General features: G+C 48.8%; 5 protein-coding genes; 3 read left to right on the top strand and 2 right to left on the bottom strand.

Annotated features, from left to right (window-relative positions):
* Positions 1-6256: 6256 nt before the first annotated feature.
* FFUJ_08666 (related to nuclear WD protein PRL1) lies at positions 6257-7146 on the top strand (the record flags this gene model as incomplete). XM_023580607.1 has 3 exons in its annotated part: positions 6257-6290; positions 6414-6511; positions 6574-7146. The coding sequence occupies 3 exons, from the start codon at positions 6257-6259 to the stop codon at positions 7144-7146; spliced, it is 705 nt and encodes a 234-aa protein (XP_023433355.1).
* A 378-nt stretch (positions 7147-7524) lies between these two features.
* On the bottom strand, positions 7525-8313 carry FFUJ_08665 (uncharacterized protein; the record flags this gene model as incomplete). Its single annotated transcript, XM_023580608.1, has 1 exon — positions 7525-8313. The coding sequence occupies one exon, from the start codon at positions 8311-8313 to the stop codon at positions 7525-7527; it is 789 nt and encodes a 262-aa protein (XP_023433356.1).
* Positions 8314-9438: 1125 nt separating this feature from the next.
* On the top strand, positions 9439-10508 carry FFUJ_08664 (related to KTI12 (TOT4) protein; the record flags this gene model as incomplete). XM_023580609.1 has 2 exons in its annotated part: positions 9439-9444; positions 9501-10508. 2 exons carry the CDS (start codon positions 9439-9441, stop codon positions 10506-10508), a joined length of 1014 nt encoding a protein of 337 aa, XP_023433975.1.
* Positions 10509-11977: 1469 nt separating this feature from the next.
* Positions 11978-14672, top strand: FFUJ_08663 (probable transitional endoplasmic reticulum ATPase; the record flags this gene model as incomplete). XM_023580610.1 has 5 exons in its annotated part: positions 11978-12027; positions 12102-12129; positions 12185-12240; positions 12291-12540; positions 12591-14672. The coding sequence occupies 5 exons, from the start codon at positions 11978-11980 to the stop codon at positions 14670-14672; spliced, it is 2466 nt and encodes an 821-aa protein (XP_023433357.1).
* Positions 14673-15646: 974 nt separating this feature from the next.
* FFUJ_08662 (uncharacterized protein) lies at positions 15647-16189 on the bottom strand (the record flags this gene model as incomplete). Its single annotated transcript, XM_023580611.1, has 1 exon — positions 15647-16189. The coding sequence occupies one exon, from the start codon at positions 16187-16189 to the stop codon at positions 15647-15649; it is 543 nt and encodes a 180-aa protein (XP_023433358.1).
* Between the last annotated feature and the right edge of the window lie 10795 nt (positions 16190-26984).

Genomic DNA, 26984 nt, shown 5'->3' on the forward strand with positions numbered 1-26984 from the left:
AAAGTGTACCTGAAGTGAGGGTCAGGGAACTCTGGACCCTGGTAGCCATCCAATACATCCTGGAGGTTATCAAAGCGGACTCCAGGGGACAGACCCTCTCCGCATGCACTCCATTTCATCACCATCAGAGCACTTTCTGGGAGAGGGAGAGCATCAAGAGCACGCCAGGTCGCTGACAAGGCCAGCAGGCCTGGCTGGCTACTCACCAGAGTGAAAGCCTGCAGTCTCTAATTCCTGGAGTGGCCTTACAAAGATAGGTACACAAATCACTGCTTGCATCCATCCAAGTGTACAGTGTGTATATTCCTCAGCGCAGCCTTGAGCTCGGAGCCTCCCCCACTTCAGTATCGCTTGAGAGATCCAGCTTCTACTGGACGTCCCCATGTCGTAACTGGTCGATCCATTGGTTGCCCAGCAAAGCTCCCACCTATTCTGGCTCGTGACGGGAACCAAACCAAAGCCATGCACTTAAATGCATGGTGATGATCATCGCATTCTGCTGTGACAGTGCTGCATGGCGAGCGATAGGAAGAAATTCACCAGCACCTGCAAAGAACCGGTTCCCCGATTCAACAATATGCTAAAGCCCGTCCTCAAACGAGCGAACCTTTTCCAGGAACCAATTCAAAGCCAGACCAGGACCACGGTGAGGTGGAGTAATGGTGCCATCTGCGTGGTTGTGGGTATCCATGGGAGATGGGCATGACATGGCATGGTTTGTAAGTTGGAGCGAACGGGCAGGCATTGACAAAGCCGTCTCATCAGCTAGTGAAGCGATGTCTTGACTCTCGCAAAAGGAAAAGCACCCGCTAGTTAGTTAGTTGCTATCCAAATTAATAAAGATACCTGCTCTTACTCCAGTCGTTCGTTGCATCGCTATGCTCTCTACTATATGTATGGCCGGTTGCAGAACAACTTGATTAGCTTTGGAAGCCAGTGGAGCTTTGTCGTTCGTCCCAATCGATTCAGACAAGACCTGGCCTTCTGGAGTATAGCGCCCTGCCCGGCGGCGGGATGATCATGAAAGCCAAAATGCAGGCGGACAATCGAATGAATCAGGAAGGGCATCAGTGGGAGACTATGAACAGTGGCAGAAGCTAGGTACGACAATCATGACGATGTTAATGCTTTTATGGTTCGAAAAGCCAATCGGACACGGCCGAGAAATTTCTTTTTTCATGGTTCGTTTCCAGAAGATATCAATAGTAAGTTATCAGTCATATATCGCAATTGAAGTGTTGAAAGAATGGCACCACATGTGAACATGGTTGTTTCTGGCTTAAGGTGTCAACTTCAGTGGCCATGCGTACATACTCCGTACTGTACGGAAAACCAACCGATCTGCGGGCAACGAAACATATACATATGCACATACAAATAGGGGCCATCCTTATGAACTGTGGAGTTGTCACAGCTCTTCGATGGCTTCGATGCACGGCACGATGGGCTAATAAGGCTGGCTGGTATAGGCTTGAGAGAGATGACTAAATGCATGATACTGATGAAGCTCTGTTCTGCAGTTGAAACACCCTTCATACAGAACTTGGACCCATTCGCGATGTTTGTTGTTTGAGCTTGATAAAGCCGTAGAGCCGTAGAGTTGCAGTCTTGATCATTTCGGCTCGGATCCGAGTTTCATTCAGCCTGCAGTGCCCATCATCACAGGCCAGTGAACTTGATCCGAAACGTCAGGCCAGGTCAGGTCAGGTTCTCAAATCCTTTGAGGTGCGCTATAAGTGCCCTGAGCTTAATACGACCTTAAAACGGCGAATATTCGTCTATGGTCGTGTTCAGGAGTTACTTCAAGTATCTCGTGTGATGTGATGTTGCGATTGGCCAACAGCTGCTGTTACAGCTTACATACCTACCAGTTGACGCAAGAGTAAAAAGTGCTGGGGCTCCATGTCACTCGCGATCCATGGTACCTTGCATCATGATCCATTTGTTTTCGTTTTCAGAGCATCTGCAGGCAGGTATGTATCGTCAACAAACACCCTCAGAGTTAATTACAGTGGAAGTTTCAGGCTTGGCTATCATTTCTCACTTATGCACTGACATGGTACTAATCTATTAAACGATACTTTACATGCCGTCATCGCCATCATCACCATCCTCAATAACACCAACTTAGGTGTCTTTCCGCTCCTCAGCACGAGACGATATCGGCTCATTGCATCGAGGCGCGTCTGTCCCGCCTTCCGCAGTCAATCGGCATTATCTTAGTATTATCGTCCAGCTCCAATACTGCCGTGTCCTACTGTATCCATCTTCTCCGCATTGTTGCTCCTTTTGCGCCCTCAACTCCGGCTACTCAACGTTTCAGCCGTTTGAAGCATCTTCACTGAGCATTGTCACTATTGCTCCACATAGGCCACTGAATGTCAAATGATACTGCTAGTCTGCCAAGCTCCTTGTCTCCTGACCAGGGTCTTCCTAGTTGATGGGTCGTTGCAGACGCTACTAAAGGGGGATCGCCCGAGGAGCGCCAGGGTCTCTCAATCACCACTCCGTACCAGTAGCGCTTTTCGGCACAGAAGCCATCTAGAAGAGGAACCTCCATAATTCTCTTCTGTGATGCCTGTGCTGTCATCCTTGTTTCATTGCTTTTTTCTTCTGTCTCTCACGTCGGAGCGCTTTCCATCACGAACTGCAGTCTTGATCAAGAGTCTCCGGTCTGAGCTACGTATTCGATCTGTCTAGGCTCATTTAGTATGAACCATGGGCCTTTGGCATACTGCCACTGTGAATCTATGTAATATCCATTCTGTAACAGTAATAACAGTACAGCTCGGGAACAGCTTGTGCGGCTGGCAGCAGGAACATGCTACACTAGCACCGTACTACGCAGTTTATTTGCGACACAGCTTGCATCCTGTGTCCTTGTGTCTCATCGGAGTTAACGAATCTTTATCCTCGCAACGGCCGAAACGCTTCTCTATCCAACACTCAAAATCGTGGTTCTTTGGTGTCATCAGATCTACAGCTAGTGAGAGGAAGTGCCAGCTTCTGGGTGTCGCTGCGACATTCCGTCGTCGATCATCAACGAGCCGCGTGAGGCAGGGGAGTTTGGCATGACGGTCCGTCCGGTATCGATGGTACATATCAAATGACCAAAGACACTCAGACGTTTTGTTGTTCGTGTCTTCCTTGACTGACGCTGACACTGACAGTTAAGCTATCAAGATCGACAAAGTCCGAGCAAACAGTCTGTGAATAGTTACAAAGTCCGTTTCTGGTGTCTCCTGCCCGGTTAAGCATTCCCGTATCACACTGTCCCCCAAGCCCCCTGTGAAGAGGGCTTGTAAGTAATATCGTCGCGACTGACTCAAGTGTAGCGGACTTGGTGAGAGAACTACTAGCCTTTATGGAGTTGAAGGGGCCGTGATCCAATCAACGCCATAGATCTTGCCAGGAAAATGGGCACCGAGAGCTGAGGATCCTCAAGAGCCTCGGCCACACCCTCAATGGTAATTGGTCCTTTTCAGTAATTGGTGGTTTTGGTTAGTGGACGTCGTGCCAAATTATAAAGGCGATTCCGTGTTGGCCCACACGTTTCTTTGGTAGTTGGCTGGCGATGTCTCCATGGTTGGTGATCAGACCTCTCCAAGTCCCTGGGATTTCTGATCACCTGCGCTCCAGAATCAGGATGTTTGTCAATATTTGGTAGAAAACGTTATCCGGATTCCACCAGCTAAAGTGTAATGCCTGCCCACTTGCTTTTTGGAATTGTTTCAAGATTGTTCGTTCTTTGGGGAGTGATCGGTCTATTAAATCCATTCGCTAAGATCCAAGTCTCAGATCTTCAACCTCACATTGAATGATTGGTTATCCTTGCTCTGAGCTTCCGATTTCCAGGAACTTGGTGCTCAGCACACGAACGTTATGATGATCATCATCATCTACGATACACTGGCGCTCGACTGCGTCCGTCTTGATCGATGTTGTCATAACTTTCCACAGCCATGCGGATATCGCTGGCTGGAAATACTGTGTATCGAACTCAAGACCACCCATCCTTGCTAGCTGAAGAAGCTCTCGGACCCCAAATTTCGCGTGATGAAATAAGGCAATTTAAACAGCACCGAGACCACTCAGACTTTCAAGCTCCAGCACGATATCGATTCATTTAGCGAAGTGGAGTTATCAAGTTTCTAGACGGGACCATTTTCTCAAACAGGGTGGCCACATGGCAGACTTGTTCCGCTGTTGATCTACTACTGATGCTCATAACATGCAAACCATCTCCAGTACAACCTCTGAATGGCATCATCTCGGGCTGGTACCCAGCCGAGGCTTGGAATAAGATGAAAGACGCTTTTCTTTTCCATGCGATGTAACATATGATCTTTGGTTGCTAACTTTGGTATCTGAGACTGATCTTCAGCATTGCACGCCCAGCACATCCATATGAAGACAGTGGCTGCCTACTCAACGCAAACACTCTCACAACAAGAGTCGTGAAGCTCTGTAACAACCACTTGCTCATTATTCCTCGATACTCACTTACTACCGGTTGATTGTTGAGAGATTTTGCATCTGACCTTGCTCTGGAAACTTTGGTAGGATGAGACCAGCCTGACCGTGACAAGTCCCCCCTAACAAACAATCCATTCAAGGATACATAGCGAAAGAGCTATTGTCAAGTGATAAACTTGACCATAGCCTGATCAACTCGGATTAGACAACTCAAGTGACGGTTGAAGCCAGTCAGATTCTTAGTTAAATCTCAAACGGAGTTCAGCAATCTGGTGTGCGGATGGGACGGTCTGGGTCAGCCTCTGACGTTTTCCCACGCCGACGATGAATGACAGTCTTCGGTATACAATGGCAACAGGAACGCGGTTCTCTCTACATGATATTGAAGCCTGTGCCAGCAAGAACGGCTGTGGTGGTTGAGTTATACATGATATGTCAAGTAGAACTTATTAGAGTCAGACAAAGACGAGGCGACGACCATCCGAGCAAGCCACAACACTACTTACGAAGCAATTTCAAGCAAAGCTGTGGACCTGTGCTCCCACGATGCGTTGATGTTAGCCTTGGGTCGGCTTTTGGGTCATTGGATGACCGATGGCATGCGAAACAACATGATTCTGTCCGAGGTTGAGGTCAATTCAGCGATGCAACTCTCAACCAGAAGCCTCATAGAGGATAGTGCCGAGTCAATGTAACCCTGTCAGACATTGAAATTGGCTTGAATATCCGTACAGCCATCGGGAATGGCAAACGTCAAGATCGAAAGTCTGTTTCTAGGCCAAAGCTTCTCAGCCTAACCAGAGACACTGATTGAGAATGGAGGCGTATAAATCAAACCCCGTAACAGGAAATCAATTATCAGCGGGCTGCCACTATCACTTATAAGTTCCCAAAACCCTCTACTAGTTGTTATTAAAGTTTGGTCTTGTCAAAAAGACCTTCCGGTTGCTTTGTTCCCTTACCTCGACTTGACTTCTAGTGGCTGAAACTTTGTATAAGAATTTGTCGGCAGATTTGAGCCTTTATATAATTCGCGACGAACATTCGTTCATTACACTGCTTGCTGTAGATATTGCTATAATTGCTGCTGACATGTGTATAAGTAATAGACGCTTGTAATGAAGAGAAGAGATCATAGGATAGAGTATTCTATCCATCTGGTGTGCGAGAAGTCTAGAGCCTATATGATCGACTGATGGCTCAACTCAATACTGGAAGCAATTGCCCGGCTATTAGATCAAGACTCATTCATATTCAGGCGGTGACTGAAGTCTATTTCCAAGACAAGCATGAATTTTTCGCTGTTTATCAGAAATTCAAAGCTCAAATCACTCTCCCTACGGATGTGCAACGTTGTGGTGGCGAAGCTGATCTGAAAGCGCTGGATCAATAGATGCATACGATACTCTGTAGTTAGTAGGAGCCTTAAGGTCTAGATCTCTATCGCCACTAAACAAGCTCCTCTCGGCCCGGGAGTGCTCTGAAGAGGCCTCGTGTCTATGAAGATGGGAAAGGGCAAGGAAGTGGCAGGAAAATAGTTGATAGGTGCCGTATATAGACGAATAGCTATACCCGCCTAGGTTGGCACCATAACACTGTAGCTTGGCGGCGCCACTAATTGACAACACTTGCAGATCGCCAGCTCAACACCAGAGCCCAAGCTTCAACTTTCTCACCGACAGAGCCCAGAACAACGGGAACGGCAAAAAAGGTCCTCTTCTTGGGTAGACAAAACGGGCAACGGTTGGAATTGGACTATTCAGACTTAAAAAAAAAAAAAATGTCTATTCCTATGCATCGACTGGGCGGTCGCGGTACGTCATCACAAAGAACATGGAACAACAAAGTTGTTGTTTGCGCCGGAATCGGCAACGCGAGACTTCGAAGTGCGGCGCTTTGATATGAGACGTCAAACACTGACAGTTCGATCTGGTTAGCCTTTGCTCACGACGATGACGATATCGAACAAGAGTACGACCGATTGAGAGACTTGGCGCGAGCTGAGGCCGAGAAGCGCAACGATTGCTTCGCGCGTGTACGTTGAATACAACTCGTGTTGGCCGGAGGGCAATACAAGGTAGCTAACTTTGCTTGCAGTCGCGTCAGGCATATGAAGATGGCGATGGTGCTGGAGCAAAGGAGCTCTCCAATCAGGGCAAGGCACATGCTGCCCGTATGGATGATTACAACCAGCAAGCGGCCGATTTCATCTTCCGTGAGAACAACGCCTCTGGTCGTGTAGAGGCGGACTCGATCGATCTTCACGGTCTCTACGTCGAGGAGGCTGAGCGAATTCTTGAGGAGCGCATTCGTGCAGACCAGCGCAATGGACAGACACATCTCTATGCCATCGTCGGCAAGGGACACCACTCAGCTGGTGGTGTCCAAAAGCTCAAACCCAAGGTCGAGGAGCTGTGCCAAGAACTTGGCCTCCGATACGAAACCGATGAGGACAATACTGGACGGATTATCATCAACCTCCAGGGCGGAGATCCTGTCCCTCCCTCGCACTCTGGTGGCTACGGTGGTCACCATGGTGGGCCACAGCATCACCAGCCTCAACATCATCAGCCTCAGCACCACCAGCAGGAACAGCAGAACGACGACGACGGGCAGGTACTGCCTTGGATTCTGAAGAAGCTGGAGAAGGCCTGCTGTGTGGTCATGTAAACCTTGGATGTACTCTTCTGAGTTGCCACTTGTGGAATGCTTCTTTGGACTGCCTCTTTAACGCATTTATACCCTGATCTTGTGGGGTGGGAGAGATTGTGACTTTCTGAAATGATTTTTTGTGATTTCTCTATCTTGTCGAACATTCTGGAAAGGCTAGATGACTTAAATGAGAGACATGCGGAACGTTCATGTTGAGAATTGAATTGATGGAGATATTTATCAAGTCTTTATTTGCTTGCTAGACATAGGAAATCTGTATTGTATGTAGATCAAGGCTCCTCTATACCCAAATGCATCTGTGAAATCGAACGCTTCAACGATTTGTTACAATATAATCAAAGGTCTACCCCACCACCTTTCTTAGACATCACTTCCTTATGCTTCAGTCGAGTCCTTAATGTTAATCATCTCCTGGCTCTCTGTGGGTTTAGGAGCCTTACAGAGAGTGAATCCGACGGCCTCGCAGATGATCGCGACCATCATCTCCATGATTATACCAGCACCGAGATACATCCAAACGTCCTGCTTGTGGCCGCCAAGGATGAGAGCGCAGGTGTAGGCAAGTCGGACAATGACAAAGGGCAGAGAGGCACCAACGGCAATGAGAAGTCGATGCTCTCCATCAGCAATGTAGGACTGGCTACGGAGAGCAAGGAAGAACTGGCCCAAAACCAAGACAAGTACAATAATCATGAGAATGACACCAATCTTGCACTCGGAGTTGTACTTGACACTGGGAGAGGAGCCGTTGAGTTCGTAGTCCGAGTTGGCACCGCCAACTGAGATAAGGATGATGGCAGCAAGCATCAGAAGTTGGATCGCACGCTGATAGATTGGTAGAACGCTGGGGCCGCCCAGTCGCTTGATTGAGTCGAAGCAACGACTAAGCAGGCCGAGAAGGATAAGAATCAAGGGGCCGAGACCGAGACCGTTCAGAGTAAGCCAGCCAACGTAGAGGCTTGTGTTGCTTGGGTCGTTGATGGTTGCAAGTAGCATTGAAGAGCCGATTAGACGGGCAAGTGATAGGATGCAGATGTAGAGCCAGCCAGCAGTGCGTCCAAAGCCATGAGTCTTGCAGAGAAAGAGGGCTCCGATGAGGATGAAGGTATAGATGACAATCTCGGCGATGGCGATGTCATCGTGAGCGTCCATAGGTCGAGCCATTATAGTTGAATGTGTTGTGGTAAGTACCTAAGGTATGTGAACAGAAAATCGGTTGAGTTTCAAGATGGTCCTTGGAGAATAGTTGACTTGTAGATGAATTGATGTTAGGAGAAGAGTATGGAATGAAGAAGCGATGATTGTATTGCTGTTCTGATCATTTGAATGTTTCTCTCGACTTGAGAGATACAGGCATACTTATACATGTCACCGTCGACTCACACTCCCAACTTGAATATAGGAGATGCTGTACAGTCGGCAGAACGGCAATATCATAGCCTCAGTTTATCTCCACTGAATATCGACAGCTCGAGACAGTTACCCAAACTAGACAACGTCCTCTACCAGATATGCATGAGAAACAGAGACTTAACCATAAATGTTGCCGCTGTGTGGCATCAGATTCCCGATATACAGGGTCGCATGCACAATCAGAATGCGATATCCCTCGAAGGCTGAGTTCATTCATCGAATCGCATGCCCAATTTGGTTTAGCTCAAGATCTACTCAAATGGGACGACAAGGTTCGGGTCTGTGGCTGTAACGAACCTTACCTTGTAGGGCTGTCTATTCGAGTGCCGTGATCCGTGTGAACGATCAAAGCGAGAGCGAATATGTTGGTCGGTGACGCTTCTTCTGCATGTAAGATCGTGGCTTGTACCTGCAAGGGAAGGCTCTTTGTTGAATACCTAGAATTTTGAAATTCCTCTTCTGTGAAGTTCTTGAAACTGCGAGTATCGATATCTGCCCAAGGCAAGGGAGGGTACCTTAGTTACTTCGGCTTTGCCGCCTCGAATTATTTTCCTGCTGAGGACTTGAAGTACTGGTCCTTAGCTTAAAACGAATTACATCGTATGAGGCCGTGATTTGACTCACTCGAGCTTGTTCTGTTGATCTATCAAGGATCTTCTCGCAGGCACAACAAGTAAGCTAAAGTAACCCCACACAAAGTGAACCCTCCAAATGACGTCGAGCCTTTCTAAAATTCTCCAATCGACAACTTCCTCCACCATCGAGACCTCCAAACCAACTTCGACAGCGCCGAAAGAGGCCTCATATCCACATCCTACTATTTCCAAGGGTAGTTGTCGATCTGGGAAGTTTGAATCACTTCACTCTCACCAGACGATGCCTGTGTGTCCCCCACTTTGTGACAACTTACACGACCCCTCAGCTAAATCATTACCCAGCTCATCATTGTCTCTGGACTACCTACCTCAGGCAAGTCGACACGATCACAACAACTTTACAATTACCTCTCCAATCGTATCGCCGATTCGAAATATCGCCTACACCTCATCTCTGATGAGTCCCTCTCTATCTCCCGTTCCGTTTACGATCTTTCAAGTCTCCCAGCACATACCAGGTCTGCCAACGCCTCAGAGAAGGATGCTCGCGCTACAATCTATGGCGCCGTGAAGCGCGTACTTAGTGACAAGGATATTGTGATTCTTGATGGCTTAAATTACATCAAGGGTTGGCGATACCAACTACACTGCGAATCTAAGGCTGTGCGCACACCGAGCTGTATACTGCAGATTGGATGTTCAGTGGATAAGGCACGGGAGGTTAACGAGGCCAGACTAAAGAAGAGAGAGGCCGGGGCATCCAGGGCTGTGAATAAAGAAGAAGCAACGTCTTCAGCTACAACTTCCGGCGATTTGATCGTGGGCTCTGCAGAGCCGTATGAGCCCGGCAACTGGGACAACTTAGTCTTTCGATACGAAGAACCCAATCCTATGACCAGGTGGGACAGTCCTCTCTTCACACTTATCTGGGAGGACGATGATGCCCAAACTAGCAAGGTCTTCTCCGACCTCTGGGACGCAATCGCCGGTGAAACCCGCAAGGTTGTGCGCCCGAATCAAGCAACAATACAGCGCGGCCGCGAGGAGAGTGGCGACTACTTGTATCTCCTGGATCGCGAGACGTCGGATGTTGTGAAGCGCATAGTAGAAGCACAGCGAGAGGGTGATGATGTTGACGAAGTACGGATACCGTCGGGCTCTGTAGAACTGACGATACATTTGCCCACGGGGAACAAGGTTGGCCTCCCGCAATTACAAAGACTAAGGCGGGCGTTCATGGGGCTGAATAGAGGTGGTATTGGATTGGAGGCTGTGGGCGATATGAAGTCTTCACGGCTGAGAGACACCTTTGTGACGTATCTCAATGATGCGTTTGAGAAGGATGAGTAGTAGTTATCTCTCCGTGCGGTTCAATGTGATAGCTTTACGATGCATGATGTGACGATAGTCTTGATACTTGCTTCCATGATCACACAATAAGCTTTCTCACATGCCCAGTGAGTCCAGAATTGTTGATTGAGATACATCGCCGGGCGGGATGTACCTGCAATAAAAAAAATGAAATCAGCATAGTACATTCATACAAATGTGCTCGCTCATGGTGTTAATCACAAGTTGAACATGACAACAGAGCTTTTGGTTGGTTGTAAGTTCTGTAGCTCCAGGGTAGCACCAGACAGTGTAGGTAGGTACCTACTAGTTAGGATGGTAGATAAATGCGAGAAGCTTGAAGCTCGGACGAGGAACAACTACAGCTAGTACCCTCACGGTCGAGAGGAAGTGGTTTGAGGATGCCCAGATGCCCCGAGTCATAGCATGGCCCCGGTTGACACCATTCCTCAGCTTGCCGACAAGTTCAATGGCAGAGATCGTTCCATCATGTTTGTCAGCAGTGTACAGTAGGTTACCGGGTGGTGATTCGAGATTCAAGATGGCGAAGAGGCGAGTGGATTTATAAGATCCCTTAACAAATTATAGTGGGCAAAAAAGCACCAGGGCAGTGTTGGAAAATGGCGAATGAGTCAAGGCTTGATACATATGTATCGTTGCTTAACAGTGCAACTAAGGCCGCGCAACAAATGGAAGCCTTTGACGATCCACCATGACCGCCATATGCAGACCAGACAGTCTGGACGGTAGTACTCCGTAGTAGACTGAGCTACCAATGCAAGAGATAAGTTCTGTCCACGGTTCCTGCGTGGCACTCGACAAGGTGGCGGGATCATGAGCGAATATGTGTAAGAAAGGGTAATTTGCGCAGTATATTTAAAATCATTATAGAGAAAACTAAAAGTCCATTTCGCAACCAAAACTCACCTTGTTACAGCACAATGGAAGCTTCTGCTGGCTTCCACCTGTTTTGCCTTTGCAGTCGTCACTCTCTGTTTGCCTGTTGCTACCGCCTTGCGCCCGCCTCTGCTTCATCATGCTAGTGCCAGCCTAGAGCCCCACCATCAAGCTAAGCTACTTCCAACACTGCAACATCATTGTTCCGCCCCGATTCAGGGCGTAAGGTGATATCATTGGCCCACAGCTGTGGCGGTCGGCCAGTGAATCGCTGTCAAACAGTTCCGATGAGAGGGAAGGTGCCCTGTGGCCTTTGAGAACAGCTCGAACCTTCGTTACCTTACCTCCGACCTCACCTCTGCTTTAACTCTTGCATCTCTTAACCTTCAACACAAACTTTTGTCTTTACATCTCCCCACGAATTCTCCTTTTCCGCAATTTCTATTTAAACCCTCGTCACACACGCAAGAGCCAGCACTTGGCTTTTTCTATCTTCCAACACTCACAGCTCCCCCTCCTTTCGTCATCACCGAGCCAGCATCAGCTTCGCCTGAAGCATCCAGATAACCATCATGGCTCCCCAGCCTGACGAGCACCACCCTCACAAGAAGGTCAACTTGACGTATGTGAAACACCAAATCTGGACCTATTCCGATCACTGTTATTTTGCCAAGCGGAATCACTGACAAGATGCAGCGACCCTTCCGGCGCCGAGGTCAAGAACGTTCGTGTCATCCCATCTGATGAGATTCCCCAACATGCCGCTAACCGCTGTACAGGAGGATGATGTCGCGACTGCGATTCTCAAGAAGAAGAAGAAGCCTAACCAGTTGATGTGGGTGCTTTGCGCTGTACCGTTCGCATACAATTACTGACATCACCAAGGGTCACCGATGCCGTCAACGATGACAACAGCATTATCGCCCTCTCCGAGGCCACTATGGACCAGCTCCAGCTTTTCCGAGGCGATACCGTTCTGGTTCGAGGCAAGAAGAGAAAGGACACCGTCCTCATCGTTCTTGCTGACGAGGAACTCGATGATGGTAGCGCTCGCATCAACCGAGTCGTTCGCCACAACTTGAGAGTCAAGCACGGTGATATGATCACCATCCACCCTTGCCCGGATATCAAATACGTCAGTAACCACCGACTATAAAAATGAACTAACTTCTAACGTTTCTGCAGGCCAAGCGAATTGCTGTTCTCCCCATCGCTGATACCGTCGAGGGTATCACCGGTTCCCTGTTCGACGTTTTCCTCGCTCCCTACTTCCGAGAAGCTTACCGACCTGTTCGCCAAGGAGACTTGTTTATCGTCCGCGGTGGTATGAGACAAGTAGAATTCAAGGTTGTCGAGGTCGATCCTCCCGAGTATGGTATCGTCGCACAAGATACTGTTATTCACTGCGAGGGTGAGCCTATTCAGCGAGACGAGGAAGAGAACAACCTCAACGAGGTCGGTTATGATGACATTGGTGGATGCCGAAAGCAAATGGCCCAGATCCGAGAGATGGTTGAGCTTCCTCTCCGCCATCCTCAGCTTTTCAAGTCTATTGGTATCAAGCCTCCCCGAGGTGTTCTGCTCTACGGCCCCCCCGGTACCGGTAAAACTCTAATGGCTCGAGCTGTTGCCAACGAGACTGGTGCTTTCTTCTTCCTCATCAACGGTCCGGAGATCATGTCCAAGATGGCTGGTGAATCTGAGTCAAACCTTCGAAAGGCTTTCGAGGAGGCTGAGAAGAACTCCCCTGCCATCATCTTCATTGATGAAATCGACTCTATCGCCCCCAAGCGTGAGAAGACCAACGGTGAGGTCGAGCGACGAGTCGTCTCTCAGCTTCTTACCCTCATGGACGGTATGAAGGCCCGCTCCAACGTCGTCGTGATGGCCGCTACCAACCGTCCCAACTCTATCGATCCCGCCCTTCGACGATTCGGCCGTTTCGATCGTGAAGTCGACATTGGTATTCCTGACCCTACCGGTCGTCTTGAGATTCTTCAGATTCACACCAAGAATATGAAGCTTGGCGATGATGTCGACCTGGAGCAGATTGCCTCTGAGACACACGGCTACGTCGGTTCCGATGTTGCTGCCCTCTGTTCCGAGGCCGCTATGCAGCAGATTCGTGAGAAAATGGATCTCATCGATCTCGATGAGGACACAATCGATGCCGAGGTTCTCGATTCTCTCGGTGTCACCATGGAGAACTTCCGTTTCGCCCTCGGTGTGTCCAACCCCTCCGCTCTCCGCGAGGTCGCCGTTGTCGAGGTTCCCAACGTTCGTTGGGAGGATATTGGCGGTCTCGAGGAGGTCAAGCAGGATCTCAAGGAGAACGTTCAGTACCCTGTCGATCACCCCGAGAAGTACCTCAAGTTCGGCATGTCTCCTTCTCGAGGTGTACTGTTCTTTGGTCCTCCTGGTACGGGTAAAACTATGTTGGCCAAGGCCGTTGCCAACGAGTGTGCCGCCAACTTCATCTCCGTCAAGGGACCCGAGCTTCTCAGCATGTGGTTTGGTGAGTCTGAGAGCAATATCCGAGACATCTTCGACAAGGCTCGTGCTGCCGCTCCTTGTGTTGTCTTCCTTGACGAACTTGATTCCATTGCCAAGGCTCGTGGCGGATCCATGGGTGATGCTGGGGGTGCCTCTGACCGTGTCGTCAACCAGCTTCTGACTGAGATGGACGGTATGACTTCAAAGAAGAACGTCTTCGTTATTGGCGCCACCAACCGACCCGAGCAGCTCGACCCTGCTCTGTGCCGACCTGGTCGTCTCGACTCGCTCATCTATGTACCTCTGCCCGATGAGCCTGGTCGTCTCAGCATTATCAAGGCCCAGCTCCGCAAGACCCCAATCGCCTCCGACATCGACTTCGGCTACATCGCCTCCAAGACCCATGGCTTCTCTGGTGCTGATATCGGTTTCATCACACAGCGTGCTGTCAAGATCGCCATCAAGGAGTCTATCGCTGCCGATATCGAGCGCCAGAAGGCTCGCGAGGCTGCTGGTGACGAGATGGACACAGACGAGGATGCCGAGGATCCCGTGCCCGAGTTGACCAAGGCCCATTTCGAGGAGGCCATGCAGATGGCTCGCCGATCAGTATCTGACGTTGAGATCCGCCGGTACGAGGCTTTTGCCCAACAGATGAAGAACGCTGGCCCTGGTGCCTTCTTCAAGTTCCCCGAGGCCGGTGCCGAGGCTGCTGGTGCTGACGGTGGTAACTCATTTGGCGATGCTGGCAACGATGATGATCTCTACGACTAAGGACGGCAACGATTGTATGGACATGAGTCCTTTGTATTCTAATAATTTCACTCGCACATCTCTACATTGGCTCGTAGGTTGCTAGTAAGCAATCTACTCACGCATTCTATGCGGCCGATATTGGAATGGGAGTTGGTAGAATGGTAGAGGAAAGAAGAACGGCAACCTGATCCTGGCATTTCTGATGAGCCAGAAGGATATGAAAGTAGTCACTGTGTGACTCGAGACGGATTTGCGTTTGATAGATGATGAAATTGATTCCCTTAGCTTTATATCAAGTCTCAAAGTGATTGTTTCTTGTGTTTGCTAAATTGCTTGTCCTCTATTCGCGAACGCCATAAATCTTCGTTGGGATGGGCGCTTCCTGTTTGGGCTCTGTACTGTATTGCCTTTGATACAAGGCTGTTGTCGAGCGGTCGCCCTAATACAATGAAGCAGAGAGCTCCATCAATTTGCAGCTGGAAAGGAACATTTCTCTCCTTCACGTGGAGATATCCATAAAAGTACATCATGATGCCTTGTGGCGCCAAGAAAGGCAAACATTTATTTTCCGCCGTAGCCAAATTGTCAAAGGTTATCATCAAGGTAATGTCTATTCATTTGTGTCATACGTAGTTATCGTCTCGTGTTCATGTTTTCGGGATCCTGTCTCCCTTCCAACACCCGCGCGAGTATGTTTGTTGTGTATTATATATAATATGAGTTAGTCTGCTATTCAAGAAAGGCCCCCGTGAAGCTATTCGTTTGGGCGTATCCTAACTTGTCCGGCTTTGCGTATGTAGGACATGCTGGTGTATGGTGGTAAGCACCCGAGTTATCGAACCCTTGGTTGGGCTTCTCGCATTGTTTGGATTTTGTCTTCGATTTTGTCGTAATTCAGAATGCCGGGCAGATTTTCCGATGCGACGAGATGTATTCTGTCAGCTCTTGACTTGGGGATTTTTTGTTCAAACGTTTCAAGGCATAGCCGCATCTTAAGCGGTTCCTTCGTCCTCGATGTCGCAAACAGCTTCTAGGCTCTCCCTGGTGACGCGAAGAGCCTCGTCGATTACCGACTCCGGCACAGCAAGACTAGGCTTAGCGTCGGTCGCACCATTAGTCTTCATGGCATCGCCGTTTGTTGCAGGCTTAGCGCTCGTTCCGTTCGAGCTCGATGATATGGGGTTGAGTGCAGAATCGTGGCGGACATCTTCAAGCACGCGACTCAGTAGGGCGGGAAAGGTTGTCACTTCGCCGGAGCGCAGCAGACCGAGTGCATGCGATTGGATAGCCGTGGGCCAGTTCGTAGAATGGGAGTTCAGCGCGTGGAGAAGAGCATCTTGTATTCTTGGATAGTTTGTCAGTGGGTTGTCATGATAGAAACTGGCGAGGGAGAGGAGGGCGTACTTTGAGACGTGACCGTCGCGCAGAAGGACTGTGTTGATTTGTGACCGTAAATCTGGATCCAGAGTCGCCTGTGTGTGGTTTGCGGCGCTGGAGGGCACCTTGACGGGGGTAGAGGGTGCGTTGCTGGACATGATGGCGATGCAGGTCGAGGATGATCAAGTTTCGTCCCTCTGAGAGACAGCGTAAACGGGAGAAGACGGAGAGTGTTGATCTGGGGGGACTCTTGGCCGATCGAAGTAGTTTCGCCCTCGATACCGAACCAAATATCGTGTTACAGACACAGCGAGAGCTTTCGATCGGTCGCTCCGAAGCTTGAATGTTGCCCGTTTGGGTCAGGAGTATCGCTTAGTTTATGTCCAAGATGACAATTGAGCTAGAACAATACGATTAGCGTCAGTCTCCGACTTGAGCAAAGGGCCAAGATAGAGCTCTTACCCACCCACAATGTATCGCTAGAGGTCAACTCAATGACACAGAAGATAGAGGTTAGTTAATCGTCAGAATGTAGTAGCAAGGCTGAGGCTGGGATGAAAGCTTCAGGCACACAAGGCTGAAGTGCGTTTGTGTCTGATTGGGCGCAAGACCCCACTCTGGCTGTGGCGGTGCTCCACAGAGAAACTTATTGTCCTCTTATCGACCAATCCCAATATTGGAAGAATAAACAACACAATATCATCTAATTACAACCAGCACTTACACGCTCTGGACGACAATGAGACAAACATGCAGCAAGTCATCTCTCCCAGTTGAATAGAAGCTCCAGTAGAGCACAATGGCGCTTGTTTCTCCAAATCCATTGGCATTCCTCGTTGTATGTTTCAATCCCTGGTCAAGATCTCTTCGCTTGCTGAGTGGCTTGTTTACGATTTTGACCCCCTACCTAGTTCATTGATTTACACCACGCACTAGATATCGCCAAAGGAATTTAGTCAATCCCATCAAACTCATCTTGTGGGCTACGTCCGGTCTGAAAAGAGATTGAGATCTCACGGCACTCCTTAGTACACGAGAATTTGTGATATCTCATGGTGGACTTGAAATTTCCATCAACCCAACACATTCAGTCATATCTGAATGCTGCTGTCAATGACGATTGGAAGTACTGTTCCTACCGAAGATAAGACAACGGCTTAAGACATACGCTCTGTCTGTCATGTCTGTTCACCATCTCGAAACAGCATTACAGCAAGGGATGATTAAGCGAAACTCAAGTCTTGTGACAACTTCAAGCAACAAGCAGAGACATTGAACCATAAAGATTTAAGGTTAACGAAAAGAGCATGAGGAAGGTTTGTACTGCAATATGCTAGGCCAGGTGAATGTGACTCTATGGGGCAATTGCGTTTTTTGACGTTAGATGTGAGCACTTGATCAGTTTCTGGAGGCTGCTATACCGCACGTTTGTAAGTGATAAAGAGGATAATTCTTCAACTTACGTCACATCATGTCAGAGATTCTGTAGGTTAATTAAGTCAGAGAGAATTGATCGCTATCTCAAAAATCTCCCAAGTAGCCCACTATCAACTATTGACTATCTCGAGGAGTTCGATGGGTCTTAATCAGGTGATTGACTCTCATACAACAAGCCAATGCCAGCTTCGAGGACAATATACCATCTCTAATAATAGACATAAAAGGATGCGATGAATGATCACTGGCTTGTTTTGGAATTTAGTTGATGTGATTTGGGGGGGGGGGTATATCTCGAGATATGGCAACACTGTATCTCTTGCGTATAACGTGAAAAGTGAAAAGAGACAGCCGACACTCGTACATCGTTCCTCAACACATAGAATGGCCAGTAGGATGTGTCCAAGTTGCTCTCACAGCCTCACTATGGCCCCTGACGCCATTTATTCCACGTCAATAATGTTTGTACCATGGTAGAGTTAAGTCAGACCTGAGACGCAAAACTCGTATCATCATGACAAGATCCCCGCCATTGGGCTTGCTTGCAATTCTAAGGTGCCTCACGACCAAGCCAATGGTCTGGCCGCTCACTTCGATACACTGGTCACGACATTGGAGCAAACAAAAGTTACTCGCCGTGGCTAATCTGGGATGCCGACGGCAGAGGACATATTGACCATCCTTAAGAATGTCATCAACATGGATGTGAGACGGTATACTTACCCTGCATCCTCAAAAGTCGTTTCACTAGCAAGTAGCTGGAAGACAGACAGACAGACAGACAGATGCTCGCCTGACGGGGGGAAAAAGTTCCCCGTTCCGTGTACTAGGCATAACTTTGCGCCTTAAGAGGATGCAACCATCCTCATCCTTAACCAACAAGGACGATGCGGGCGTCATCCGGGAACATCCACTACTGAGTCGAGGGATCCGGGGCGTACCATGGCCCATGGGTAGCACCAGGTGGCTATCGGGCTGACATTTGTGCTCATGACGATGAACAGACATACATGGTTTTGCCATGGTCGATGTCGATGGTGTTGAGCCCTGTCGTCGCCAGTGATTTACCTTGGGTTATGCAATGTGTTCCGATGGGTACTTTACCCCAGGCATCCACTGCACAGACTGGCGGTACCCGAATCATCCATCCATGTCAACTATCTCACCGGCCGGAAATCCCACTTTTGACTGGACTTGGTCTGACTTACGGGCCGACCCGTTGGTATACCCGGTAATGACAGTTTCCCAGTTGGAGCTTGTAGGCATTGCACTCACTCTTCACACCGACACATCACCGTCTCGTCTTGATTGTTAGCCTGCCACGCCACAATCAAAGGATTGAGCTTCCTGTAGCTGTCTAGTATAATTTTCCGGAAGCTTCGCTCCCCCGCGCAGCACGGCTCCGTTCTAAGCCATCACATGAGCCCTTGCTGCCGCAAGATGGGATAACTTGGGGAAGTCAACCGATTATTCTTGGTTAGGGGGGGAGGTAGTTGCTTGTTTGCTCGGTAGCTCGCCAACCCCGGTAGCCACCCCGACATTGCGGTCATAGTTATAGGCGGTGAACGGCACCCAAGAAGCAACAAAAAGGCCCTCATAGCGAACCCTATCGCATCGACCCATCACAGTTGCAGCTGAGAGCAGGGAGAGCTCTTACGCTCTTGGACTCTCGTTTTCCCACGTCAGACGGGCCCCAACTTACAGCTGTTCAAGGGTTTATTCCCTCAGTGATTTTGAGATAAGAACTTCATGTGAAACCTGCTGGCTATCTGGAGGTTTCCAAGGACTTGCGAAGTCATGGGTATCTTTCCCTAATTGTAATCTTGGGAATGGTACCAAAAGTGTAATGGGTATATTTAACATAGGCTTGATGCGAATCATTGAATCGTGAAAGCAGCATGCGAGCAGGGTCGCAAACGTTGTCCATCTCCATCTCCATCTCCATCGTATTGCATGATTTGGCTAAGTGAAACGAAGTTCTGTTGTTTTCAGTGCATGAAACAAATGCTTCCGATAGGCCAGACTGTCACATCTGAAACGAAGGCACTTATCGCAAGCAAAGTAAACCAACCGTCCTGCATAGTTAGAGTTGAGATTCCGAGCTGCATATTTCGGTCTCTGTTCAAGTGGTTGCAGGACGTCGACTAGAGACCTCCTTGCTTGCCAAGGCGAGGAAAGAGAGAAACAGCCCACTTGACAAGCCCAAGTAGCATGCCGGTTTTCATATTTTTTTCATAGTATTACCCTTACCTCCCACAAATCTCAGTTATTCAGACACCATTCACAACTTGTCTTGGACCACGTCTATGCAGTACGTATAACCGGCTTCATTCGACCATGAAAACCCCGACAAGTCCCGCAATGCCATCAGTATGACTTCCTGTTGCAAGGGTTTGAGTATGATTTCGGCTCGCGGTGAAGCTGGTTGGACCCATTGGAGCGGAAACCTGCAAGCTTGTTTGTATCACAATGCAACCGTTATCGAAACTCGGGATGAACCCCATTTGCTGGAATAAACTTCCCGTTAGTCGACAGACTTGTCGGTGAGCCATGTCTTGAAGTATCTCTCTACCTGAGGTGATAGCATGAGGCATGTATACACAAGGATGCATGTCCTCGAGCCGAAGTGCCTAAACTCGCTGACAGGGTGGTGATTAGCTGGGCTAAGTCTCCCTCGCGATTGAGGCTGAAGTATCGGATTGGAGATCTTGTCCTTTAATGTGGGGGATGATGATCATTGAGGCTGGAGGCGAAGAATGAGCCGGAGCCAAAGAGTAGTGGGCCATCTCCAGGATCTCCTCGTGGTTGACCGGTCAAGTGAAGTACCGCGCAAAGCCAACGTCCCACACCACGCATCCACCCATCATATTGCTTTGCAGCCACGCACATGTTTCCCCAGAAAACTAGAACAGGCAGCTGAAGCGTATTCAGCTGCATATTATACGTGCAGCGACGTTAGGGAGCCACGAGGACTTAGTCAGAAGCGTTGCAAGCCATCAGAGACACCACTTGATCCAACAGCGAGTGACACCGATTGTGCTATTCAAGCATTTCATCGACATGAGATAACCATAGAGCGCGGGGGGGTTGTATCCTGGCAGATTGAGGAAGAATGAATGACTCGCCAAAAGCACCCAAGACGCAACATCGAAGGGCGGCCATTTTCAGTCGTATGTGTCGTCCCGTAGCTCCTTGTGGGCCTATGAAACACAACCCGATGGCGAGCCGCATATGGGCGGATGTATCGCTTGGCGAGGCCGAGACCCAATAGAACAGAGTTTGCATGAAGGATGTCTCTGGAACTGATCTCATTGAACAGAGTATTGAGGCCTGTATTCATGTGAAATTTATGAGTGCCAGAGCAGGGAAGTCAAGTCCGATACCACGGGCTATGAAGGCGAATCGACAAAATGATCAAAGGACTACCGGCCAGACCATAACCTACCCCAGGATGTTGAGCAGCACTGTGCATCTAAACGAGTCCCGAGATGGGTTTGCCAGGACTCAATCGAAAACGCAATGCCTGCCCAATACTGCCTGGCAGTTTTTAAGGACAGATCATTTCCCCTGCCGAGGTGGAAATGCATAGAGCTGCCGGCGGGTTTGAGTTTCGAAAAAGCAATAAGGCAGTATAAGCTAGGAGAGAGTGTCTAGAGTGTCTATGGACAAGACATTGGCAGGGGTCTTCCGGGGCAGGGTTATCTGTGCGTAGACCTGTAGTTAACATAACCTGACATGATGACTGCGAGGCGAGTAAGGTAGGTCAGCGACCAATGCAATGAGTGAATCTGCGGCCTTGAAGCAATAAGCAAAGAAAGGGACGTCACGCGGTAACAATATAGAGGAAACAAGATAGACGAGAGAAGATGAGAGGCTTCGAAGCTACTCATGCCGGACAGTGGAGTGTGTAGGACTCATGGCCAGAGCTGAACGAATGATGCATCACCACTTGGGAACCGAATAAAGATCGGTATGATAGGTATGTTTTGACGAGTATAAACGACTCTTCTTACCTAGGTCCTTTGCTCGCGAGATACGACACACTAGACAAGTGTGCAGCTAGTGATAAGGCGCAGAAGACCATGGATCAGGCATGTTGAGCCAGCAGCGGAAGTTGTGAGAGGTGAGTTGTCAGACAAGCAGTTTTCCATGAAGCCGGCAAGGTGTGAAGTTGTGGAGGGAAGCTGAAGGAGACTGTCCGGAGTGGATGTCTAAGGAGGTACCGAGATAGGTAGGTATCCCATTCAATCTACCGGGTTGTACCTACCTAAGAGAATGTAAGGCATTGATTGAATCTCAGGCATTCTCGGTAAGTACCTACTTACTGAGGTATTCGGCATGAAATCCCTACCGGCCCCGACCTTCCATGTTTGCTGACTCTTTCCTTGCTGATGCTATCAGGTGTTGAAGGTGTTGACAAGAAAGGTACAGTGCAGCGCAGAAAATAGGAGTGCAGTGCAGTGCAGGGCAGGGCAGTACAATAAAGGAAGGAAGGAAGGCACAGCAGAAATAGAAACAGCAACAGTTGGCCTCAAAGACGCTGGGAGTTGTAGCCGGCGGCTGGCAACATCTCATAATGTAGGTGAAGAGAAGTTAGGTAAGCGAAGGGGACGCCCATATCGAATCGTATCGAGTCTCGATATCTTTCTGGTGGGAGGTGGCGAGTTAAAAAGGCGCCGTTAGAAAGGATATCCTTGAAATCAATATATGCATCTGAATCAATTAGGCACTCGCTGACTATGCTCGCCTTGTTTTGAGTTGTGCCGACTGATGCACACTGCCGAAATGAACAAGATACCCCAGTATTTTACTGCGTAAGATATCTATTCATTCCTGGGTAGTATGTGTACAACCCATTATAGGTAAGTATTGGATGCAAGAGCTCTATCCTAGCAACCTTCCAGTTTCACTTCGGGGCATACAGACATACGCATACTCACCTACCTACCTATGCATACATAATGTATACATTATGTATGGCATCCCGTGGCTCATATCTCACATTATTAGGTAGCACCTCGTATTACCTCGATCACATCACATCAGCAAGTCTGACTTGACCTGAAAGGCCTGAATGGCCTCACTTCTCGCTTCTACAGATAGCCCATGGGATAACACGTGCCTGGTTGTGGATGCCAAGCAATATATTCTCGGGGTGAATCTGTTACAAGATGGAAATCAAGAGAGCATAGATTTGCCAGATCTCGACCTGGCCCAAGCCCCCCTCGACTGGATGCAGTCGTCTGCAGATATGACACCACCCACTGCCCAATACAGCCACAAACAACAACAACATAGTACCTACCGCCAACACCACTTTGATTAAGCTACAGGACCCAAAGAAAAGGATAAGGCTTGAATTAGTCGGAGTGAGACGAATGTGCATGTTTGACTCTTTTAGAATGTTGATTCTCACACTCGGCAGCGGTGTTGGGGTGTTTATTCCTTTGGAGGTGTCCTCACTTACACCGAGAACAGCGGTATCAATTGTGGAGGTGGGGTCATTATCACGCTTACAGTACTCAGACATTTTCATGATCTTTGGCTCTGGCGAACATAGAATTGGATGCCAATCCATACCGTTTTCCATGTTATGAATTAGAACACCAAACCTTACTGATAAGTTGGAAATGGAGGGTTGTGTCAATTCGGCTTGGCTTCGAGTTTCTTCCAAGCTGGGCTCAAGTGCAAGCTGTCATGCCATTGCCATGGCTCACTAAAACCAACACTAGGATCGTGACGGAGCGGCTCTTTGAGCCTTGGTGCTTGGTTACCAGTCGTAATCAGTAAAGGACGGAGGGGCATCTTCTTGTCTGACCCGGGTCACGCAGTCTTCAGCCAGTCATGCCCATTTCATGCTATGGTTCGCGGGACCGCGACCTGGGATACCGCAACAGCAAGTACAACAGGTGATGCGGACTTGGCATTCCACAACTTAGATTCCGCTATCTTCTCGTCTGGCTGGTCTCTGTTTTCTCCTTTGCTTTCTTTTTACCCGTCAGCTCATTTCTGCACCTTTACGAGTTGCTACCCCTAAGTTACCTGAGTTGAATTGAGCTTCCGTACCGTAACCAGTAAAGGTACCGCTTTGACGGCGGCGCCGGTGATGGTGGTGGTCCATAAAATGAAGGCTAGGGGGACTGGACCCTTGAGAGGATTGGCGGAATAGGTGCAGTACAGATCGCAGATGGCTGTTGGACAAGAGGCACAGACAGGTGTCTTTTTGTCTACTCGACTCTTCCACCTCATCAAGGACACTATCCTGCGCAAGACAGAGGGTCTGAAATTTTAGTGACAAAGACTGGGATTGTGCTGCAGCCCAGGTCTCACCAGCTGACTGTTCTCGTGGCTCCCATGCTCAGTCAAGATGAGCTGACCTGTCAACGGCTTAGACACCCATGCTTGGCTGGCGGCCAGACGCCGGGTTTTGCATCAATCGGATAACTTGACGCGAAGCTATTCAAGTAAATGTTGCAGAGACCACAGGTGTGTCTTGATGACCGGCATGAGCTGTGCACGACAATACTTTGGTTTGAGCAACGGGCCCAATTACCTGCAGACACTTATGCAGCAGCGCAAGCGGTGAAAGAGAAAGGATGCTAACCATCTCATGATGAAGCAGAGGTAGCGTTGTAGCTACGGACGGTGAAAGGACAAAAAACACTACCGGAAATCTCTGCTTCTACACCGAGAGCGTTCCAGTCAAAAGGCACTTGCAGATCTCATTTGGGACTGATGAAAATCAAATCACAGTTACATCCTAGCGCGGACAACGATCCAGTGCAGTCATATTGGATACAGAATATTAAACCCTCATGGTGGATAAATAGATTGATCAATTGAATCCTCTTCTTTGTGGCCAAGCATTCGCTAGTAAGGTATATAATGCTGCTAATTAGCTCGGGCCTGTTCTTCGGTATTAGTAGATGTTGGGGTTATCGCTCTTTCGGTTGCCGAGGTAGTAATTATAAACACATGAAAGGTTTATACAGATAATGCTATCCAAGTCTGGCATAGACAATAGAAGCAATAATGCAAACTACCATGGATTCAGTCGACTTGTGAGTTGTGACGCATTACAACAGATACAGCTCACCGGCAGTTGTATGAAAGAGGGTCAAGCTAACAGGCCTCAGGACAACAATAGCAGCCTCTGTGGAGTTAGCACGTAGGCAAAGTGGAGGAGAGTCAAGCATCATGAGTCCTTCGGGGTGACACCTGGGCACAAATGGTGGGGAGAGAAAACAGAAAGACTTGAGACGCCATCGAGAAGGTATGGAGACACGGATTGACCCTTGTAAACAAAAGCAAAACCTTCAGTGAATACAGTATGTACATCCGCTATTGGATGTCAGCAAAAATTAATTGATCAGTTAAATAACTGACCATTTTAGCCGCCTACTCATCTTTGTCAGTTTTCCAGAATCGGGCGGTGCATCGCCAATCTTATTAGCTTGCACTCTTCCTTGACCTGAATCTCACCTTATCACTGACCTTGCGAATCCGACATCTGACAGCAGCACGGAATTCGACAGTCCCACCGCAGTCTGCAGTCTGCAGTCTACAGCCAATGCTTTCCCACCAACGCAACAACGATCGATCTGGAGAGCAAAGAGGGGACTACCAGCCAAGGTTGGCAATGTTAAGAGCAGCGTTTGGTGCGGCACAGAGCCAACAATGGGGGCTTTTTGCGCATATGCTCGTTCTGTGTAAATACTTATTACATCGCAAATACCTGAGAACCTGTTTCACCGTGCATCGCTCGCTGCATGATATCGTATCGCATCGCTGCTCCGCGCCGCCCCACGCCTTGACACTAACCTAGGACTTCTGTACAATGGAACGAAGAAGATAGGCATAGTCAATGGCAGATGGCACAGGCAAAGCTCATTCGTCAATTGCTGCTCAGTTTTCTCTTTCCTCTCCTCAGGGACCTGCGTCAACTCGCATAGCTACATGCAGGAAACTACTGTAGCTGGCGCAATAAGGCAAAGATCAAGGACCATCATCTGCAGCCTAAAGTTTGTGACACGACACGACAACACAGTATGTACAACCTGCCCGCCGGTGAAGGAGGGCTGTCACTTTTCTTTTTATGGCGGGAGAGCAGCCCACCCCTCCTCCTCGACCCCGGCTTTTCAGAAATTCTTGTCTCGGGAATAAGAACATCATCATGACTTCTAAAGCCAAGACTCAACAGCGATGATCTGCCCGGCCAGATCTCTCTGCTCCTTTCCCCCGTTGCTGGCCGAGAAACGTCCTTCTGACTCGGCCTCCCATATGACTTGACTCGGATGACGACGGCGGAGTAGAGGGGGTGCTATGGATGTGGAAAGGGGGGTAGGCAGGGCAGAGGAATCTACGTCAGGAGCTCAGATCTAGGTACACACATCTATACCTAGACAAGGTGAAGGCTGGGATCTGGCGGTCGGGATCGAAGATGGTGGAGGACTGCTGGGCACGGGATGGAGTAAAGACTTAGCCAGTCAGTTTTCAGTATAGAGAACTGAGACACAAAACATAAAGAGTGTACTTAATAGATTGTATTGGAATAGAAACTTCGATGAACTGAACTCAATAAAGGAATTGCCAGGGTTATGGTCATGACGCCAAGGCAAGCCTCTCGATACCGTGCCCGCAGCCTACAAGCCCTGCCAGGCACAATACATGATCTTTATTCGACCTGCGTGGAGAGGTCTCCAACAGCTTCTTCTTCTTTGGAACGGCAGAAATCGAAATCGCAGGCTGCGTGGGAGGTACAGTACGGGGTACATGTTCCTGTGCAACCATTACACTGAGCTAAGGCACGGAACATGGAAGTCATGGCCCTCACTTACATCATCACTATCGCCATCGTGTTAGCTACCTTGACCACTTACACGGCCTTACAGTTCACACCAAGTGTTCCAGATGTGATCGCTGAGGAGACATGTCTGAATTTCATGAAGCAATCAGAAGCAGGCATCAGATTACTAGGAAGAGAAACAGAAATTCATGATTATTGACACAAAGACGGAGACATACACACCGCTTAATCAAATCGATTAGACGACTAGCCATGCAAGTACTCTAAATTCCTGGTTTGCTTTCACAAATCAACATAGCCCATCCCATGGGGATTCGTTTCCTTGGTTTGTTATTGGACTGCATAACCATTTCGTTGTGCGCCAAAAAGCAACAACTGAGTCCATGATACAACAGCATGGTAGAGCGGGTGATTACTGAATGTAGTCTACCGAAGCGCACAAACCAACACCATCAGCCGCTGGGCGGCGTTCCGTCCGGTCAGTGCAACGGATTATCGAAACTTTACAAGGGGACAGGGAGGGTTGAGACGGGATGGATTGGTTGGACTGGATTGAATAGGACTGGTGTTGACTTTGTTTACACACAGTCTAAATTGGGACATCTTCAAGGCTGAGGTGGTGCGCTATCACGATACCCCTTAAACCAATAGGGGAAGTCAAATTGAAATAGAGTGTTTTGGCTGAACATCATGACTATTTTTGTGTATCT

This window comes from Fusarium fujikuroi, chromosome FFUJ_chr07 (assembly GCF_900079805.1).
Source record: "Fusarium fujikuroi IMI 58289 draft genome, chromosome FFUJ_chr07".
In the NCBI taxonomy this organism is placed as follows: Eukaryota; Fungi; Ascomycota; class Sordariomycetes; order Hypocreales; family Nectriaceae; genus Fusarium; species Fusarium fujikuroi.